At 47.5% G+C, this 20,746-nt stretch overlaps 1 protein-coding gene across 1 annotated transcript in view; it reads left to right on the top strand.

Annotated features, from left to right (window-relative positions):
- Positions 1-20,746, top strand: part of PTDSS1 (phosphatidylserine synthase 1) — a 70,773-nt gene that overhangs the window by 41,456 nt on the left and 8,571 nt on the right. The window contains exons 6-10 of the mRNA XM_069600572.1: positions 159-310; positions 2,337-2,478; positions 5,193-5,305; positions 8,010-8,075; positions 16,775-16,874. Coding sequence (XP_069456673.1) covers positions 159-310; positions 2,337-2,478; positions 5,193-5,305; positions 8,010-8,075; positions 16,775-16,874 — 573 coding nt within the window. The remainder of the gene's footprint in view (positions 1-158; positions 311-2,336; positions 2,479-5,192; positions 5,306-8,009; positions 8,076-16,774; positions 16,875-20,746) is intronic.

Raw genomic sequence — 20,746 nt, 5'->3', positions numbered from 1 at the left:
AACTTGGTTTTATTTGTTTTTTTTTTTAAATACATTCAGTGAAACCTAAAATGTCAGGTTTGAACGAAAGAGCATACTGTTAAAAGGAATGTTATCTTTCAGGATGGTGCCCCAGGTCTGTTTTATTTTTCACAACCGTCATCTCTCGTGTTTCCCAGCTTTTCTTCATGCATCTTCTCCCCAATTTTGCCGAGTGCTGGTGGGACCAAGTCATCCTGGACATCCTGCTGTGCAACGGGGGTGGCATCTGGCTGGGCATGGTCGTCTGCCGGTTTTTAGAGATGCGGACTTACCACTGGGCAAGTTTCAAGTGAGTCGTCCTCCTCCGGGCCCTGCGTCACCATTTCTCATGATGTGAACTTAACTGCTCAGTATCCCACAGCATGAGTGCGTTCTCTGATGACGAGGAGTAAATTATACATTGGTCACTGGAGCTCAAAAATGGTTCTACAACCCAGTTTCGGGCACTGATCCGGAAAACGCTGAATCATTTATGAGTTTCTCAAATCCACCCCCTCTTTTTATATCCTTATTCCCCAGCCTGCATTCCGACTCCCACGGCTGGATTGATGACTGCCCTGTCCCCAGGTTAACCCCTCTAAGCCTTCCGCCACCATTGCCTGAGAGATGGTCTCAGGACCATCAGAGCTATCACATCATTCCCCTGTGATGGTCTCTCATGGGCCTGAGGACAAAGTCCACGGGCTTGGCGATTATAAGTAACCTATTTATTACGTGTCAGATTAATTTGGGCAAATGGTATAAGGGGAAGATTTCACAGTGTACTGGATCTGATTAACCAGTTTACTCCATCCCCTTCTCGAGTAGTCCTTTCTTTGGCCACTGACTTGAAAGGACTTTTTAATATATTGTGAGCAGTGTATAATGTAACAAAATCTGTAGCAGTGCTGGATTTTGCTCTCAGCAACCTTCATACACAGTATCTCATTTGAGCCTTACATCAACCCTAGGGGTAGACACACCACCATTCTTTGCATTTTAGGGATGACAGTACTGTGGTTTCAGTTTGGTAATTTGCCCGAGGACATTCACCTAGCAAGCTGAGTCTGAATTTGCATCAGGCTGCCTGGTTCCTTAAACACTCTGTTATGCTTCCCTAATTTCGTACATTTATACTCAAATTCAGCTTGAGAATCATTCTGTCAAGTTCCCAAGACATAAGCACAACAAATGAACAAAAAAGGCCCCCTGGTTTCAAGTTACGTTAAACATGAAGGACTACAGATCAGGTTGGATTAACCTCTTCACCCCGTTAAGTGTCCAGGTCTCCATCACATCGTATCTTTATCCCCATCTTTCTCTACCTCTTTCCGTGAAGTTTCACCATTTTCTAGTACAGGCCCTTCCTCGTTCTTGTTGATTTTGGGAATAGACTCTATTTCTTTGTTGGCCTTGTGCTGCAAGCCTTCTTGAAGGAGGTTTTCTCACCGCAGGCTTGTTGATGGGCAGGTGAGTGGGTAAAGAAACAAACCTGGGTTCCCTTACTACCCCTTCTATCCCCCTCCCCACTTCAAGAATGAAAGGCCTGGTCTGTTTGTCCTTGCGCCTTCAGCATCTGAAACAGTGTCCAAGACCTGAAGGTCCTCGACATAATGTTCTTGTTGAATTAAAAACTCTTTACCATTAATTAAATGCTTGGATTTTGGCTCCCCTGGTTTCTCCCACGAGGGGACCAGAATCTGCCCCCAGCTCTGAGGCTTAGGAGGTGCGCCGGCATCAGCCAGTCCGTGTCTTGGAGCCTCAGTAGTCTCGTTTGTTGGACTGCTTGTTTCTATCACTGGAATATAAAATTTTTAATTGAGTGATTTCTAGGATGAAACTCAAGAAAGGTTAAAAAAGTCATGGTTCATCACCTGAAACTTAACCGACACAGCTATAGGGCCAGGAGCCGCTACGGGTCACCTCCTGAACAGAGCATGTTCTGTGTTTTACCTTGCGCCCCCAGGCTGGGGTGGGGGCGGTGAGCCACGGTGGGAGTTGCCTCATTGCACCGTCCTCACCCTTCCTGGCCTGGCTCCAAGTTGCTGTCTTCAGTGTCCCTCTGCGTCTCTTGTCACCAGCTCACAGACTGTGGCCTGTGATGGCCCTGCAGTGGCCTGGCCTTTGCGTCGTACCTGTCCCTGCCGAGGCTCCCCGCCAGGTGTGATGCTCTCGGCGCCTCACCTGTGAACAGAGGCCGCTGTTGGACAGATGCTCAAACAGGAAGGGGTCTTTTGTTCTGGGTACTGGTTGTAAAATAGTCAGTGCAGTTTTTTTTCTTTTTTGTCCTTTCTTATCTCTTTGAATTTTCAGCAGAACTGTTTCTCTCCTTTCAGGGACATCCACACCACCACCGGGAAGATCAAAAGAGCCGTGCTACAGTTCACTCCTGCCAGCTGGACCTACGTGCGGTGGTTTGACCCCAAGTCTTCATTTCAGAGAGTGGCTGGAATATACCTTTTCATGATCATCTGGCAGGTAATTTTTTTTTCAGATGCTCAGAAGTAGGAAAAAAAACAAAACCAAAATAAAAACCATCCATTGATTTAGGGTTCATGCTAGTTGACATTGCTTATCAGCTCCATGCGTTAAAAGATGTACTGTTCTACAGCTGACATACAGAATAATTCAACAGTGATGCTGTTACATTTAAGGTCTTGTTTCATTGTGAAGATGTTTTAAAATACGGATCATTGAATTGCAAATTGGAAACAGATTAAAATTCCCTGTAAAAACCTTGTGCTCAGCATCTATCACCCAGTGAGTTAGGCATTGGATTGCTTTCTATCCATAGAACGGTCTTTTCAGGACCAAAGTAACAAATGTAAGGCTTTTTTTTTTGAATAGTCCAGACTCAGTGTTTGAGTGCTAAGATGATGCCTCAGCTGTTACCACTTTAGGTAATTGGTGAAGCGCTAAATAAAGAAGCTCGCTGAGGGGACTGGAGCCCCTTGGGGACCTGGGTCCTCTGGCGTGGTATCAGCAGTGGGGAGAGGCCCTCCTTCCAAGCAGACTGACATGATGCAGACAGCCTGGGGTCCCGGAAAGAGATTACCAAACAACTCTTTTCCTGGAGGCAGCCTTTTTTATTGACTCTCCTGTTCACAGGTTAATTGTTCCACAGCTTTGGGAGAGTAGCTAAGGAAAACTAGTTTTCACCTGAATTGTCTTCCAGAATCTTCAGACATTATATTTTGAACATATGAACAACATATTCCCAACACAAGGAGACAATTGGCTTGTGTCACTTGAAAGATAGTCTTTGTCCACAGAAGGATGTGGATGAGTAGGTATATAGTCACCATGGTGTGGGGAAGTCAGTGGATAAAATGGGCATAGGGACTTCCCTGGCAGTCCACTAGGCGGGACTTCACCTTCCAATGGAGGGGGTTGCAGGTTCAGTCCCCAGCCAGGGAGCGAAGATCCCTTATACCTCGAGGCCAAAAAACTAAAACGTGAAAACCAGTAGCAATATTGTAACAAATTTAATAAAGACTTTAAAATGATTTCCATCAAAAAAACTTTTTAAAAAGGAGGGGGGTTATATAAGTGGATGACGGTCAAGTTTTCCCTCCTGGGGCAGTGCCAGGGCAGGGAGAGGTTCCCTTTGATTGTGAGTACCTCGGAAGGATTTGGATTTTCCTAGGATGGCAGAATTCCATGGCCCTCTGTTCCCTGGACTGTGAGCGCTATACAGGGGTCAGTTTCCTATACGTGGTGATGATGAGTGAACCGTTCTTATTTTATATCCTTAAAATCAGCACTGCTACTGCTAAGTCACTTCAGTCGTGTCTGACTCTGTGTGGCCCCATAGACGGAAGCCCACTAGGCTCCCCCGTCCCTGGGATTCTCCAGGCAAGAACACTGGAGTGGGTTGCCGTTTCCTTCTCCAGTGCATGAAAAGTGAAAGTGAAGTCACTCAGTCATGTCTGACTCTTCGCAACCCCATGGACTGCAGCCTACTAGGCTCCTCCGCCCATGGGATTTTCCAGGCAAGAGTACTGGAGTGGGGTGCCATTGCCTTCTCTGAAAATCAGCACTATGATCCTCCAATTAAAAATAAATTTTTAAAAAACCCAGTACTGTGGGGAAAGATGCACATTTTAGGTCACTGAAGTGAACCTGCTGGTCATGTGATGTACGTTTTTCTTTTTCTTAATAACTGTGTTAATCTTGGCCGTCCTGGGTCTCTGCTGCTGCACGGGCTCTAGTTGCAGTGAGGGGGTCTGCTCTCCATTGCGGTGCTTGGGCTTCTCGTTGCGGGGCCTTTTCTAGTTGCGGAGAACAGGCTCTAGGTGCACCGACTTCAGCAGCTGCAACACGTGGGCTGAATGGTTGTGGTGCTCAGGCTCAGTTGCCCCGTGGCATGCCGGACCTTCCCAGACTAGGGGTTGAACCCGTGTCTCCAGCATTGGCAGGCGGATTCTTATCCACTATCACCAGGGAAGTACTCATGTGCTCTTAAAGTAGTGACCTTTCCTAATCTCTGCTGCTCACTTCATCTGGAGGGGACAGGAGGGGCCTCTGGCCATGGAGCACGGATTTCCTGATAGACACGTTTTGTGCTGCCAGGATGGGTCACGTGTTGGCACTGGGTGCTGCCCTCAAGGGAGCAGTCTCACTGCCAGGTGAAGCCTGGACCAGCCCCCACACCCACTTTTAAGAGCTTTTCAGCCTTTCGTCAAAGATCTGCTTGGTTCCCGGCACGAGCTGAATGAGCCCATAGTCATCTCTCAGTCACGCACAGCATCTCAAGCTTTTTTTGGCTATTAAAGAGCCTGCTTCCCTGCTGTCAGATGTCTTTTTGACCTGGCCTGATTTCTGTCCAGCTGCGAAGGTGTTCCTCAGCACAGATTTGTTTTCCTGATTTTGCTCTGGAAGCATCTCCCTCCCAACTGTCCCAGCAGCTCATGCCTATGAGCCAGGTCACAGTCACATGAACCTGGAAACATGCTGAATGGCCGATGCCCCTCTCAGCACCCAGCACCTCCCCTGGACCCCTGCTTGGTTGGTGCCCATGTTGTCCTGGCTGTACCTGGGCTTAAATAGCAAACCCTTAAGAGACCCGATATATTTTCTGGAGATGCTTTGAACATTCCAGTTATTTTTAGCTATAGAGTGTCCATTGAAGGACTAGATGCTCATGACTTAGCTCGAAGCACCAGGTTGACTCACGCCTCCTTCTTTTGCAGCTGACCGAGTTGAATACCTTCTTCCTGAAACATATCTTTGTGTTCCAAGCCAGTCATCCATTAAGCTGGTGTCGAATTCTCTTTATTGGCGGCATCACGGCTCCCACAGTAAGGTAATTCTGTGTTAGCCTGACAGTCATTTGAACATGTTGACCTGCTTTGCAGGTCATTTTGCCCATCATTTCTCCTGTGTAGCATTAAGGAGGTCATATAAACTAGCAGATTTTCCATGAGAATGTCATTCTAGACAATTGTACTTCCAAGGGAACAGAAAGACTTATATATCCAGAACATGAGGAAAACATTCTGCTTCTCCAACCTCAGTAACATGAAGACTGACACCACCCCATTACATTCAGACCCCTTATGATCTTCCCAGCTGTTCTTTTCCCCTGTGCTTGGTCACCAAGCTGTGTCTTTATGACTCCACGGACTGTCGCCCGCCAGGCTCCTCTGTCCGTGGGGCTTCTCCAGGCAAGAGTACTGGAGTGGGTTGCCGTTTCCTTCTCCAGGGGATCTTCCTGACCCAGGGATCCAACCTGTATCTCCTGCATTGGCAGGCAGATTCTTTACCACTGAGCCACCTGGGAAGCCCTTTTTGCCCCTGTAGCATCCTATTTAAAACAAAATGAGGAAGAGACATACTGAGGTATTTTTCATGAGATTATCAAAAAATGCAAACATTTTTATGGTGGATTGAAGTCATAAATTTTGTTATTTTTAGAGTGAAACTTTATTAGTTCCATTAGAGCCAGTTAAGTTAATTTCCTTTTTCAAATGTCTTTCCTGTGGTCCTCCAGGATAGCAGGGACAAGCTTGGGTGTTCATCCTCCAGGGAAGCTGTCCTTGCCCTGGAGTCACGATTCATGAAGGACCCTAGAGATGAGGTGCTGTTCACAGACTGGAGTCCTCCACACGGACCCATCCCAGTGAACTGCAGAGTGAAACACTTCGATCTGTTTTGTTGTTCCTGTTTGCAAAGAGCGATTAGGGTTTTATAACTAGTATGGCGTCTCCGCATTATCAGTAGAACAGTTGTTCTACATTGTTTCAGTAGAAACACCCAAAGTCTGTGCACCGCTGATTCAAAGTAAACTTCTTTGGGAACTGTGGGATAATCTAATTAATTATTTTTAATGTGTGAGTGAACTACACAAGTAGAGGGTCTTGTTTGCCAAGGAGAGTGGGTGTTTTCCTTGGTCAGACATAGCCCTCACCCCCAGCTAGCACTTCTTATTGTCCTCATTCATTATTACAAATATATATTAATGTATACAGGAAGGTAACAGTTGGTACACTGCAGCCCTTAGGCACTTTATGGACTAGTGATCTGCTGAAATAGTTACCTCATGAAAGCAGTTTTCCTTTTTGTGGGTTGGCACTTCCTTATCATAGTTAAAATTTGATTTAATCTGAGGCTTACTGTTATTTTCAGGAAAGATTAGCAGCAGTTCCTTCATAAAATTAGGAGCAATCAACAAATAAGTGGGGAAAGAAATCTCTTAGAAAACAGAACAGCAAATCACATGTGATTTATCATGAAATTTCCTTATTGTTAAATATTTCACAGCAAAAACTAGAGACTCAAGCAGAAACTAAAAATCCAGTGTTTGGGCTCTTTGAGAGCTCCTTAAAATTTTTGCCAAACTCTACGGGTTTTCAAACAATTCTTTCTTTTGTTTAAAAATTAGCCACTTCCTCTGTTCCTACATCACTTGAGGCTAAGGAGATGGTTGACAGGCATCTTGGAAAGATGGAAATGCTAATGGATTTTAGGTTCCAATGAGTCAATGGCAGGTCCAGAAAGAAGCGAAAACTCAGGCTTCAGTATCAATCATATATACTTACCAGGTCTCTCTTTTCCTCTTTTTTGGTTAGACTTTCATATGACTCTGCTTTGAGAAGATATTTGAGTGAATATTCTTTTAGTCTAATATAATGTGCAGTATAAGGGCATGGATGCAGTTAGTAAAGTAGCTGAACTGGTAAAAGCAAGTTAGGTAATGAAAATGTGAAGTTAGAGGAAAACCTGAATTCTTTACAGCTAGAATTCTTCACTTTGGGGTACAGAGCCGATAGTTCATGAATGAGCTTTGGGCATTCGTGAACCCTCTGAAGTTTAATGCAGAATTTTGTGTGCATGTTTCATGTGTGAAAAGATTAGCATTGAAATTATTTCAATTTTATGTGCCTTTATCTTAGCTTTCCTCAGACCCTCAAAGGGGAGTCTGTAACCCCAGCCCTTACCCCGCTGGTTCAGATGTCACCTCCCCAGGGATGGGTCGAGTTTCAGGGGCAGCTCTAAGACTCCCAGCCTGTGTTGTCCTATAGGCAGCCTCTCCCACATGTGGCTACTGAGCACTGGGCGTGTAGCCAGTCACCTTGAAATATTTCTGAGAGCCAAAATGTGTAGCTTTCCTGCCTGGTTACAGTCAGCAGCCTTTGTCCTGGAGATAGCCAGAGGAGACAGTGTAGCTGAGCTTCTGGAACTGCCTCCATGGAGAGAGACTGAAGCGCCCACCTGGGGTGACTTTGGCTCGGGAGTGTGGGAGTCTGCCTCTGAATCAAGACTGCCTCTGCCAATAATCTGGCTCTTTAAACCACCTCCCTCCATCCCAGTCCAAATTCTTAGCCTCTTACAGGAAGGTTTCAGCAGGCACTGGCTTCCTATTCCTTTGGATAGAACTAGACCAGGCGGCTTGAGTATGTGGAACAAGGCAGACAGTTTTTATATTCACACTGTCAGAGTGAGTGAGTTCTGTATTGGCTTGCTGGTCTTCCAGAGGCTGTCAGTGAATTCTACCTTTGTTCTTTCAGACAGTACTACGCTTACCTCACCGACACGCAGTGCAAACGCGTGGGAACACAGTGCTGGGTGTTTGGGTGAGTAATCTGTTATCATTTGAAACCACTTATGTCTGTAGATTTCTTGAGTTCTTTCTTGACCCTGCATTAAGTGACTTTCCGTGCAGTTTTATTTCTGTGTGTCTTTCGCTTTTAACATTCCTGTTTCTGATTTAAATTTAGACTAGTTAACTGGCAAGTTATAGAAAGAGGATGTAGAAATTATTTTTTTTAAAGACAGTAGGAAATCAAAAGATATTTTCCACATAGAATTGGAGGCCTTGTTTCCTGAAATAAATAAGGAAATGAATTGTTTGAATTCCCTCTGAAATCGATAGTAAGTTTGGGACAATGTCTTGTGATGGGCTTGACCACGCTTCATGTTACTTTCACACCAAAAAGGGTCTGGTTTTATTGTCCCAAAGAAAACTAACACGTAGCCACATGGTCACAATTTATCATCTTATTATAGATACAAATGCTGTATCTGAATTTATAATTACTTAAATGACTTGAAAGAAAGCATAGATTATCCAGTTTCACCCCCAGTATTAAATGTGAAATGCTGTTCAGTAACTCAGGTAATTGCTTCCTCTGTACAACACCATCCACATCTCACCATGCTGTCTAGCAGTAGAAGTTCCAGAGACGTCCAGCACGTGTGTGTGTGAAGTTCAGTCACTCAAGGAGCCTAAATTCAGGACCTAATCTAGATTTTAAACTGAGCATAAAGAAAATCTGATGAAAACCACAACAAATTTTTAAATGGAATTTTTTTTCCATGTAATGCATATTGATAATGTAGAAAAGAATAAAGATCATCCAAAGACATCGACTTTTTAGAGATACTTGCTGCTCACGTTACATTGTCATTTCTTCCAAACGTGTGTGTGTGTGTGTGTGTGTGTGTGTCCAGCTCTCACCCAGATTCTGGAAGGGTTACTCAAGTTTCCCACCGCCTTCTTTCAAAAGACAAAAGGCCTTTGTCACTGTTTCTGGCAAACTCTGTGATGTAAGCTGATTTTCCTACCCAAAGTAGCTTAAAGGGTAATAGGATATATTCAGTTTCCATTGTTGACTGCTCTGGTGGGAGAGAGAATCTACATTTACCAGACTCCTTACATACTTTTGTCGCAGGAAGGCAGGTTGCCTTCTTACTGTCTTGTCTGAGGACTGGGGATCTTCTCTGCCTTTGAGCTCTTCCTCTGTCCCATGCATCTTCTTTCCATGTGCATTTTTCTTTTCACATTTATAAGTCCTTGCCACAGTCTTATTCTGCTGTGACTAGAGAACTCTGTCTAGTCACCTGTTGAGGAAAAAGGAGATGGTGGATCAGAAAGACAGGCAGTTCTCCCTAATCTGGTATCTTGAAAGTTTAATCCCTGTGGTGGGAGAAATAGCCAAGAGCTAGGCCAATGGGTGGGAGCAAACACAGAAAAGCTGCCCCTTACTGGAAAATGGTGAAAGAGGGTCAAATGCAAATGATCTGAAATAAATGCAAGGTCATTTGGCTGATTTAGGATGCTCTGTTGAGAATCAAGGACTCCCAGAATGGTGATGTCAACGTCAGTGGACCTTGAGATTAGTGGGCTGTGCTGAAAAACAGCAAGTCCCTCTTCATAAATCGCGCAGGGTGGACCCACCTGGAGTGTGAACGGGCAGGAGCAGCCTCTGTCTGGTCGGCATGGTGGGCCCGTGATGGTGCAGCAGGAGGCCTGGCCTCCAGTCTCTTCTCTGGTGTTTGCCTCTCGGGGGCCACCACCTCCCATCTTTTTTTCTTTCCTTCCTCCGGCTTCCCTGCCACCTTCGTTTTTTTGGTTTCTTTCATCTTCTATCAAAACAGCAAACACCGAAATGTCTGACTTCCTTTAACAACTTTGTTTTCATCACTAAGTCGTGTCTAACTCTTTAGTGACCCATGGACTGTATAGCCCACCAGGCTCCTCTGTCCATGGGATTCTCCAGGAAAGAATACTGGAATGGGTCACCATGTCCTTCTCCAGGGGATCTTCTTGACCCAGGAACTGAACATGTGTCTCTTGCACTGGCAGGTGGGTTCTTTATCACTGAGCCACCAGAGAAACCCCTTCTTTAACAGCTGGTTGATGCTTTATAGTTTTCTTTTCACTAACTTTGGGATGACTTTCACTCTATCACAGTATGGAGATGCAAGGGAACAGAGGTGAAGCCCATGTAGTGGGCACTTTTCTCCTTTGTAAGTGTTACACCCTCAAAAAGCTGGCATTAATTGTCACTATATGTAATGAAATACAGACCTTCAATGTGGGCTCCACAGTTGTGCCATGGAGCTGAACTTACAGCCTTTGGTCCCTAAACATCCTAGGCCCAACTGAGACAGGACTCCATCCATCCGGAGAATGGGAACCCATGGGGAGAAGTCGACGTGGGAGAACCTCTTCTGGTTACTACATCTTTGTGGGTGTCAGGGCCAGATCAAGGTGGACAGATGGCCCAGGTGTGCACGTGAAACTGTCTTCATCTTCACCTTTCTCCCCCTCCCCTCCCCATTATAATTGAGTTTCTGTGCCTCCAAAGGAGAGCATTGGGCTAGTTGATGAAGAAAAGAGGTTGGATCCCTTGGCCCTGGAAGGAAGGCTTCCAAGCTGTGGCTGTAACAGGAGTGAGCAGTCACCTTTCCTCCTCTGGCCAGTCCTTGGGTTGGGTCTCCAGGGGTTGGGTCAGAGCTGCTGGTCCCCAGGGCCCAGGCCTGGAGCCCGGTTGCTTCCGAACTGCCTCTCACCACACTAGCTTCCTCTCCCAAGTTGTCCCAGCCCTGCTGTGACCTGAGACAGTAAGCGTCTGCCTCTGCTCCTCTGCACATCGCGCTGTCCAAGGGCAGCTCCACGTCGGCACGTCCTTCTCCACCCTCGCCTCTCCCGTCTTCTCTGTGGCCATCTCTAGACTGCCATCAGTCTGCCACAGTCTGCCATCTCTAGACTGTTTCCTTCCTTCTATAGCAGCTGCCCTGCAGGTTTTCTTCCTCCGTTGCTGCTGCGTCTCAGTCTCCTTTGCTGGCTTCCCTGCCACCCCTCTCCCCTCCACAACTTCTTGTAATTACGCTTCAGTTCTTCCAGGCTTCTTCTTAAGGGTAGACACAGCATGCAGCTCAGTGTCCTTACAGGAGGAGGGAGTGTTTGGAGGGAACGGACAACTGGAGGAAGCCTTTCCTGCCTCCTCCACCTTCCCCAGCACTCCCAGGCCACCATCATCTTCCTGCCGACCGTTGCTCACAGCCTCTCATACTGCCTTCCCTCTGGTCCACATGCATCTCTGTTTCCCACCCTCAGCCCTCACATTGCAAGGGCAGCATCCTTGCCAGGTTCCCATTTCCTGTTTCCAGTGTCTTCTCCTTCATCCCATCCTCCTCCAGACTGACCACCCTTTGTCCTGCTGCTCCCTGCTCCCTTGCTCAGAAACACCTAATGACAAGCCCCAGTCTTCTGCAATAGTCACAAATCTTTTTCAGCAACTGAATCCTTTTTCTCCAATGATATCTTCCTCCAAACCCTGATATACAGCAAAACAACTGAGCAGGATCGTTCTGGGCGTGCCACCCAGGACCCTCCGCCCCCTTCTCCCCCTCTTCATCCTGCCCCGGGGCTTCTTAGGAAGTTCAGATGTTCCATGGAGCACAACTGAAAGAGTTCTCTACCTCCTTAAGGCCCAGCTCAGCGCTCACTTCCTCCCCAAACCGGAACTGGAACTCATCTGAACCGGAACTGGAACTGCCTCCTGAAGTTCTGCAGTGGCTCCTGGCTCCCTGTGGGACTGTATCATAGTTGTGTCGCTTGTATACATGGCTTGTTTCCACTGGTAGAGAGTCAGCTCCTGGCCGCTGGAGAGTGACCTATCTGCGCCCCAAGCTCTCGCGGCCAAGTGTTTTGTGCAGCTGCAGGGCTGCATCTGTAGGATGCACACAGGCTGTGGCATCTTGAGAATCCAGGAGCAACCTGTGCTACAGATAGAAGTCTCTGCTCGAGGTTGACTTGTCTATGCAGCTCACACACACCAGGCTGAGCGCTTTTGTGCCCCAGTTTCAATAAGACCGTGACACATTCTTGTTGTATCCACCGAGGATTTCCTGATGCCGGGTTCTGCATTAAGGTCATTTTTATTTATGAGTGGCCAGCCTCACACCAGGCAGAGGCACCTCAGGCAGCCCAAAGTTGATTTGACTCCTGCCCGTGAGAACCTGCTGGTCATAGCAAACACTCTCTACCAACAACCCAAGAGAAGACTACATGACCATCACCAGATGGTAAACACTGAAATCAGATTGATTATGTTCTTTATAGCCAAAGATGGAGAAACTCTATACAGTCAGCAAAAACAAGACTGGGAGCTGATTGTGGCTCAGATCAGGAAGTCCTTATTGCCAAATTCAGACTTAAATTGAAGAAAGTAGGGAAAACCACTAGACCATTCAGACATGACCTAAATCAAATCCCTTATGATTATACAGTGGAAGTGACAAATGGATTCAAGGGATTAGATATGATATACAGAGTGCCTGAAGAACTGTGGATGGAGGTTTGTGATACTGTATAGGAGGCAGTGATCAAAACCATCCCAGAGGAAAAGAAATGCAAAAAGGCAAAATGGTTGTCTGAGGAGGCCTCACAAATAGCTGAGAAAAGAAGAGAGGGTAAAGGCAAAGGAGAAAAGGAAAGCTATATCCATTTGAATGCAGAGTTCCACAGAAGAGCAAGGAGAGATAAGAAAGCCTTCCTCAGTGATCAATGCAGAGAAATAGAGGAAAACAAAAGAATGGGAAAGACTAGAGATCTCTTCAAGAAAATTAGAGATACCAAGGGAACATTTCATGCAAAGATGGGCACAATAAAGGAGAGAAACAGTATGGACCTAACAGAAGCAGAAAATATTAAGAAGAGGTGGCAAATAGATGGGGAAACAATGGAAACAGTGTGAGACTTTATTTTGGGGGGCTCCAAAATCACCGCAGATAGTGACTGCATGAAATAAAAGACATTTGCTCCTTGGAAGAAAAGCTATGACCAACCTAGACTGCATGTTAAAAAGCATAGACATTACTTTGCCAACAAAGGTCTATCTAGTCAAAGCTATGGTTTTTGCAGTAGTTACGTATGTATGTGAGAGTTGGACTATAAAGAAAGCTGAGCACTGAAGAATTGATGCTTTTGAACTGTGGTGTTGGAGAAGACTCTTGAGAGTCCCTTGGACTGCAAGGAGATCCAACCAGTCCATCCTAAAGGAAAGTGAAGTTGCTCAGTCGTGTCCAACTCTTTGTGACCCTGTGGACTGTAGCCCAACAGGCTCCTCAGTCCATGGGATTCTCTAGGCAAAAATACTGGAGTTGGTTGCCATTTCCTTCTCCAGTCCTAAAGGAAATCAGTCCTGAATATTCATTGGAAGGACTGATGCTGAAGCTGAAACCCCAATATTTTGGCCTCCTGATGTGAAGAAGTGACTCATTGGAAAAGACCCTAATGCTGGGAAAGACTGAAGGCAGGAAAAGGGGATAGCAGAGAATGAGATGATTGGATGACATGACCGACTCGATGAACATGAGTTTGAGCAAGCTCCGGTAGTTGGTGATGGACATGAGTTTGAGTGAGCTCCGGGAGTTGGTGATGGACAGGGAAGCCTGGTGTGCTGCAATCATGGAGTCACAGAGAGTCAGATACGACTGAGTGACTGAGCTGAACTGAACATGCTCCTTCACGATAAGGACAGCAACAAGCATGAAGGGGAGGGAGAGTCCTGGGTTCTATCCAGCCACAGATTGGCCGCCTTGCTCAGCCTGGTCAAGATCCGAGATTGAAATTGGCTCTAAGTTGAGGGCAATACCATGGAGGGGCTGCCCAGGGTGAGGTGGTTGGTGTTGCCTCAGCTGCCAGGCTTCATAGAGGCTCCCACAGTACCCAGGCCTCTGGCCTCAAGCCCCAGGCCGACAGCAATTTGAGCCCGTAAGGAAGTGGTGTTGACCTCCCATGAGGGTGTTACGTTTCAGGACTCCCTCTAAGGGCCAGCATTGCTGGGTATGGGGTCTGTGAATGGCTGGGGTGATGCATCCCTGTTCCTGCTGCTCCCCACATCCCACATCTCCTCCAGGTCCTCACCTCCACAGTCTCCTCACAGCAGTTCTCTTCCAGCCGCCAAAATGAGTCTCCACAAAATGAAACTAGTTCAGCCTTCTGCTGCAACGCCCCCAGGATTCTCAGGTCCCTCAGACTGAAAGCCGAGCTCTGGGGTGGCCTTCGAGACCCATGTCACCTCGTGACCTCACGCTGCCCCTCCGCCTCCGTCCTGACCCCCCTCCCCCACCCAGTCTCTACTCAAGGTCACCTCCGTGGACAACAGTTTAGCTAAGATTCCTCAGCATGTGGGGACCAAGTCATCCTGAAGTTCCTGACTGCAAAGCACTGGTCTTGAGAGCAAATTTCAGGCCGTTATGAAGTCACCGGAGTGAGTCATGACCAGCATTTTTCTGACAATGAAATAGGGTAGGAAAATGTCAGCAAGGGGACAGTTGTTTTGTGTGTGTTGGGGCAGGTTGTTTGTGTGTGGGAGGGGGAACAAAATGAAAATTGTGTTTCCTGCCGTGGGACTCAGGTCACAGAAGTCTGAGAAACACAGCTCTAATCAGCTGGTCACCGAACTCTCCAAGGGCGCCTCGGTCAGTTGACTATTTAGAAGCCTGTCACAGTAAAGCCCGCTGTTCTGTCCGCTCAGGGCGGGTGGGCAGACTTCCTTCCGGTTGCAGTCCCTCAGGCGGGCTTGCTTTCTGTGTCCGCCCACAGGAGCGCTTCCCGAAGCTGCTTTGCTGCCCCCTAGTGTCGGCTGGTGGTCTCGATCTCAGGATGACACCGACCTCAGCCCTGCTCCCTCTGGCCTCCCACGATGCTGGGCTGAAATGCGGCTTTCTCACAAGGGCTGTGCTTTATTGGGCCGGGGTGTGTGTGTGAGTGTGTGTGAGAGTGGTCTTTAAAGATTCAGGCAACCACTCCTAAACCTTGTTCGGTTTGTCCCAGGGGACAAGACCACCCCAGACTCACTAGAGATCCATACTGGAGACTTCCTGCTTTGGTGGTTCTGACTCCAGGTGTTCAGCTGTTTAGAGCTGTCCATCCATTTGACCGTGGCAGTGACCTCTGTGTCTGCACTGGGGAGGGGTCCTGGGGTCTTCCGGGCCCCTTCCTGCCTGATGTCAGAGATTATGCCTGCAAAAGGACAAGTCCCTGATTGTCTCGCTTCCTTCCTGAGCAAGGAATAGCTAGCGTGGCCTTGTCAGAAATCGCTGTTTCTGGGCAGTCACTGGGATGAAGGGATGAGCTGTGGTACCCCACCTCCTTAGTTCTTACCTTCAATTTCTGAACCGTAATAAAGGCCTGATTTTAATATTCATAAATGAAATTCTATAATACAAGATTTGCTTTTTTCTTTGATGTTTTAATTCAGGAGTAAAACATGAAAGTTTTTTTTTAAACATTTTTTTTATTTAGCAAAATTCCTTACGGATGCAGAGAATAAAGGGTTTTTATTGTCAGCAGAACTGGACATATTAAATCTGGAAATTCCTAGATGGCTGGGAGGGAATGTGATCACTGCCTTCAAGTTACTGAAAGCCTCACCTGGAGGCTCACGCTCCCCTGTATGACTGTAGAGGGCAGAGTTAGGACTGGGGTGGGAGGAGGCAGCTACCCACTGGAGATAAGGAACAACTTCCCCAAAGCTAAAGAGACTGAAAGAGCAGAAGAAGTTGCCCACAGAGGTGGTGGATTTCCTGTCTCTGCCAGGGTCTCAACCAAGGGGGTGTCTGTCCACCTGTCGTGATGGCTCTGACCGAGATGACATCAAGTGGCCTGTGGCTATGAAAATGTACACACTTGAGATTGTGGTCTGTGAGGAAGGAAGATGTGAAAAATAACTTATTTCCAGGGAGGAATAAAGGGATGAATAAGCAGAGCACAGAGGGCTTTTAGGGTAGTGAAACTATTCCTTCTGACCCTCTAATGGTAGATGTATATACACTAAGTCGCTTCAGTTGTGCCCAACTCTTTGCAACTGTAGTCCATGGGATTCTCCCGGCAAGAATACTGGAGTGGGTTACCATGCCCTTCTCCAGGGGATCTTCCCAACCCAGGGACTGAACTTGCATCTCTTACGTCTCCTGCCTTGGCAAGCAGGTTCTTTACCACTAGCACCACCTGGGAAGCCCAGTGGTGGATACGTTACACTTTGAACATCTATGCAAACCCATAGAATGTACACCACCATCAGAGTGAACTCTGAGGTAACCTGTGGACTTTGGGTGACTGTGTTCATCATTTGTGACAGATGTGCTGCCCTGGTGGGGGATATTCATAGTGGGGAAAGCTGTGCGTGCGTGAGGGCAGAGAATGGTCAGAAATCTGTACCTTTCCCTCAAGTTTACTATGAGCCTGAAAAACTGCTCTAAAAAAATAATCTGAAAAAAAGAAGAGAAGAATAACAGTAAAATAGCTTGTTTAAATTAAATCTATATATATATATATATAATACATATAATATGTATTGTCTCTAAAGAAAGCACAGTAGACTAGAACACTGTCATTTTGTAGGGGACTTCCTTCCAGTGTTTGGAGCAGAAATCTTTTGACCTGTTGAACTTTCTGATGGAATTATGCATGTTTCTGGTAATGCGTTACATTCTGATAAGATGAGTTTGTTATTTAACCTCTTGTTCTGTGTCACAGGGTCATTGGTTTCCTGGAAGCTATTGTCTGCATAAAATTTGGACAAGATCTCTTCTCTAAGACCCAAATACTCTATGTTGTGCTTTGGCTTCTTTGCGTGGTAAGTCATTACTTTTCTACCTTGAAGTGCTAAACTCCCCATGGTCTCTTCTAGAACAAAACAAGACCCTCTTGTGCACCAAGGTTTCTTAGACATTTATAGACAAGACATACTACTTGTAAGTAGCCCAAAATTGGCCATGGGATGAAGTTCAAGAACAAATACATAGGACCACATGGCACCCCAAATTGGTCCCCTTTGTAGGTCTGATCACATGCCCCCAGCAGGTACATTATACTCTCATTTGTTTCACTTGTGAGCATTCGCCTGCGTTTGCTGAGAATGTCAGGTCTGCCTCGAAGGGACGATAGTTACTGTACCCTGTAATGTGTGTATTACCAAGTGTTTATATACAAAATGACAGACTGTGGTTTACAGGCCATGTAAGGGGAGGGGGTTTGGAGGTAATCAGGCCACGCAATTTCTTTTCCCCAGGCCAATGTTATAGGCCATGCTTGTGTTGGGTGTGTTTTCCTCTCTGAAGGGAAGAGTCCTGGGGGCCTCCAGCTTCATTGTCCTGGGACTTTTCCCTCATCTCTCAAATGAAACAGGATCTTACCTAAAAATTTTTAAAATTTAAAATTCTGTGATTACCCTTCTTAATTTGTTTTGTTACTCTGGAGAAAAGTCTTATTTTACATTTAAGATTCTTTGCTTTTACTTACTTAGTCTAGAAAATTAACTCGGGCTTTTAAAAATGTTTATTATTATCACATAAATTTCAAACATGTCAAGTAGATAAGGTCGCTCCCCCTTCACGTACGCATCACCCAGATTTAGCAGTTACCCACCAATGGCTGATCTTGTGTCCTTCTGTTCCACACGCACTATCCCTACCCCAGCTTACTAGAAGCAGGTCCACTTTTCCTATTTCAGGATGTCTCTCTAAAAAGACAGGAAGGCTTTTCTTTTTATGACATTATCACACTGGAAAAAGAATTCATGCCTTCATACTGTTAAGCAGCTGATCAGTGTTCACATTTCTCATGTTTCCTTCAAGTTTGTATTTTCTAACAGATTATTTGAATCAGCATCTACTCATTGCAGTTGGTTTGCATGCCTCTTTTAATCTACATGTTTCTCTCCATCTCTAGCACTCTCTGCTTTGCAGTTTATTTGTTGAAGAAACAAAATCTTTTGTCCTGTAGGTTTTCCCCTCATCTGGTTTTACTGATGCCATCCTTACTGTCATTTATCAGATTTCTTTGTCTTCTGTATTTTCGATAAATTGGTAGCTGGATCTAGAGGCTTAATCAGATTCCAGTCTTTTTTTGTTTGTTTGTTTGTTTTTTCCTTTTGGCAGGACTGAACTTTGTATTTTTTAAGTGTTTTTATTGTCTTTCATGGTGTCTATTTTTAGGATTACTTGTTAGAAATCCTAACTGTGCCAAGGTACCTTAAGCCTGTGCATTGAACAGTGAAAGGGGAGAAGGATCTCTTTTGTCCTCAAACTCCAGAATTCATGCTCAGGTGTATTTTTTCTGTCACAGTGAGACAAGATGTAAGGATTGGTTCCTAGTCAGACGGGCCAGGAAATGTTACCCTTTGCTCCTCACGTTTCTCTCTGGCACGGGCACCCTGGCTCTGTGAATTGTAGCGGGTACTCATGGCGGGCAGGGGTGGGCACAACCCTCACCTGGCGCCAACGGGACCACAGGCAAGTTAAGGCCAGCGAGACTCCTGAGATGTGGACAGAAGGTGCTTTTTATCACAGCCTATTGCAGGGCCTCCTCCAGGGGCATCAGTCGCCAGAAGAGTCTCCCCACGGCCAGCTGTGTCCAATGAGCTGTCTCCGGGCCCCTCCAGTCTCTAACTTTTAGAGACTTTCACTGTGTTTTACTGATTAGACACTTAGCATCCCCCTCCTTAGGTTGGTGAATTTTGATGCACCTTGGTGTCTTTGCGATGGTAACTGTATTGAGGACATGACCCGTTTCTCAGTCTCTCCATCCCTTAGCGTGGTCCCTTGTAAGTCCGTCACATGGCCGAGTGCTCCTCAGAGCTGCCCTAATGTGGAGCCGCACAGGTAGGTGACTGCAAAGATGAGATTTATTCATGCTTACCATGCACCAGGCACTGCTGGAAGCACTTTTCACACATTGTGTATTTGAGCTTTACACTTTGAGGGGAAGTACTTTGTTATCCTCTTTCCCAGATAAAGGCACAGAGAGGTCCCCTTAACTTACCTAAGGTCGTCCTGGCTGAGCCAGGGCTCAAACCCAGAGAGTCTGGCTAGAGATATCCCACTCCCCCCTCCACGGGGGTCCCCCTCGGAAGCCCTCGAAGGGCATGTGGGAGTTACCTCTGCCAACTACTGATACTCAGATATCATCTTGGTGTGTGTGCACAGAGCTGGAGGAGCTCTGGAGAGAGCAGCCGACAAGCTGGGGTGCAGCTCAGCCGATCAGGTGTGCTCGGGGTCACCCGGGATCACAGTGCATGGGTCCTCCCATTCCACGGGCGCCCAGCCGAAGCCCCGAGGCGAGGCGGCCGCCGCCTCCCAACGTCACCTCTTTGAGTCAGCCATCAGGTTCCCTGCCATGTGACCCAGCTCCACCCCATCCTCTCCCATCTTCTCCATCCTGTCCTTCAGATCCGTTCTCCACTCTGCTGCCAAGGCGGTCTTCCAGAATTCAGAATTCAGGTCGGAATCCCTTCCTCCCCGCTTAGAATCCGTCCCGATTGCTGGGGCTTGAGAGGGCCCAAGAGAACAGTATTCCCCACCCCGCCCCCCCCCCCCCCCCCCAGGTTCAGAGCAGTTAGGAGACAGGCAGGAAGAACGAGGGCTGTGGAGTCAGAAGCAGCCGCTTTATGACTGAGAGCCCACGTTCTCAGTCTCCACGTCCGATGCCAACGAGGGCCTTCCAATTGCGAGCCCCAGGAGCAGACACACTTTCCTCTCCAGCCTTAGAAAAGCCGGCCTCCCCACGCTGAGAAAGGAAATGGCTGGCTTGCTCATCCCTGTTCCCCAGTCAGTTAAGACACACCGCCCCCTGGGGAAGGGGTGAGGGAAAGCGCAGGGTTACCCCTGGAAGCTCCCTCTGGGGGGCAGAAAGGGTGGGAAGGAAGACGGGTCCCCAGCGCACACCCAGCAGCGGAAATGCGAAGTCGTGCCCGCGTGTTCGGGCCGTCACTGCCTGGATGGTTCTCACACCCAGCCCTGCAGCCCCCCGTCCTCAGGCTCCACCAACCTGTTCCCGGTTACCGAACACCTCAGCGCATCGTCCTTCCAGACCTGTCCTGCCTGCACCCGAGAGGTTTCCTTTGCCCACGCTGAGTGCTTTGTCCTGCCTTTTCCTCCACCTGGCGAACCTTAATGCCAAGACCAACCTTCCATCTGCGCCCCGCGTGCAATACACTCCGGCCTGCAAGGCAGACAAGAGGACCCCCTCCTGGGGGGAACCGTCCCATTCTGTACATACCTCCTCAAGCTCTGGCCCCAGCGTGACATTTTCTGTGGTGTTTATGTCGGTCTCCTCAACCTGGCACTTCCTGCTGCTCACAGAGAATAAGTCTCCGTCGTCCTTCGGTCCCACAGACGCTAGCACAGCGCCTGAGGCACGGGAAACACTCATCAAATGCGGGGAGACGAGGGGGATGAGGTCCAGAGACGGAGACCAGGGGACCCAGACACGTATGATGAGACAGGCAGGTGTGAAGACGAAGCGCCCCCGCGCGCGAGGCACGGGAAGATGGCGGCCTGTTTGAGGAGCGAGGGCGAGAGCAAGGCGCAGGACGAGGGGGCGGGACGTGTCTGCCTGGGACCGGCCCTGTGTGTCGGTGGAAATTCAGGGATTTTTCGGTGGAAAGACTGCCTCACGGAGTAGCCGGAGGCCGGGAGAGCGTGGAAGGGAGGGGACGGAGGAGGGCCG

This window comes from Ovis canadensis, chromosome 9, assembly GCF_042477335.2.
Source record: "Ovis canadensis isolate MfBH-ARS-UI-01 breed Bighorn chromosome 9, ARS-UI_OviCan_v2, whole genome shotgun sequence".
Classification (NCBI taxonomy): domain Eukaryota; kingdom Metazoa; phylum Chordata; class Mammalia; order Artiodactyla; family Bovidae; genus Ovis; species Ovis canadensis.
This window is presented reverse-complemented; position numbering and strand designations above follow the sequence as displayed.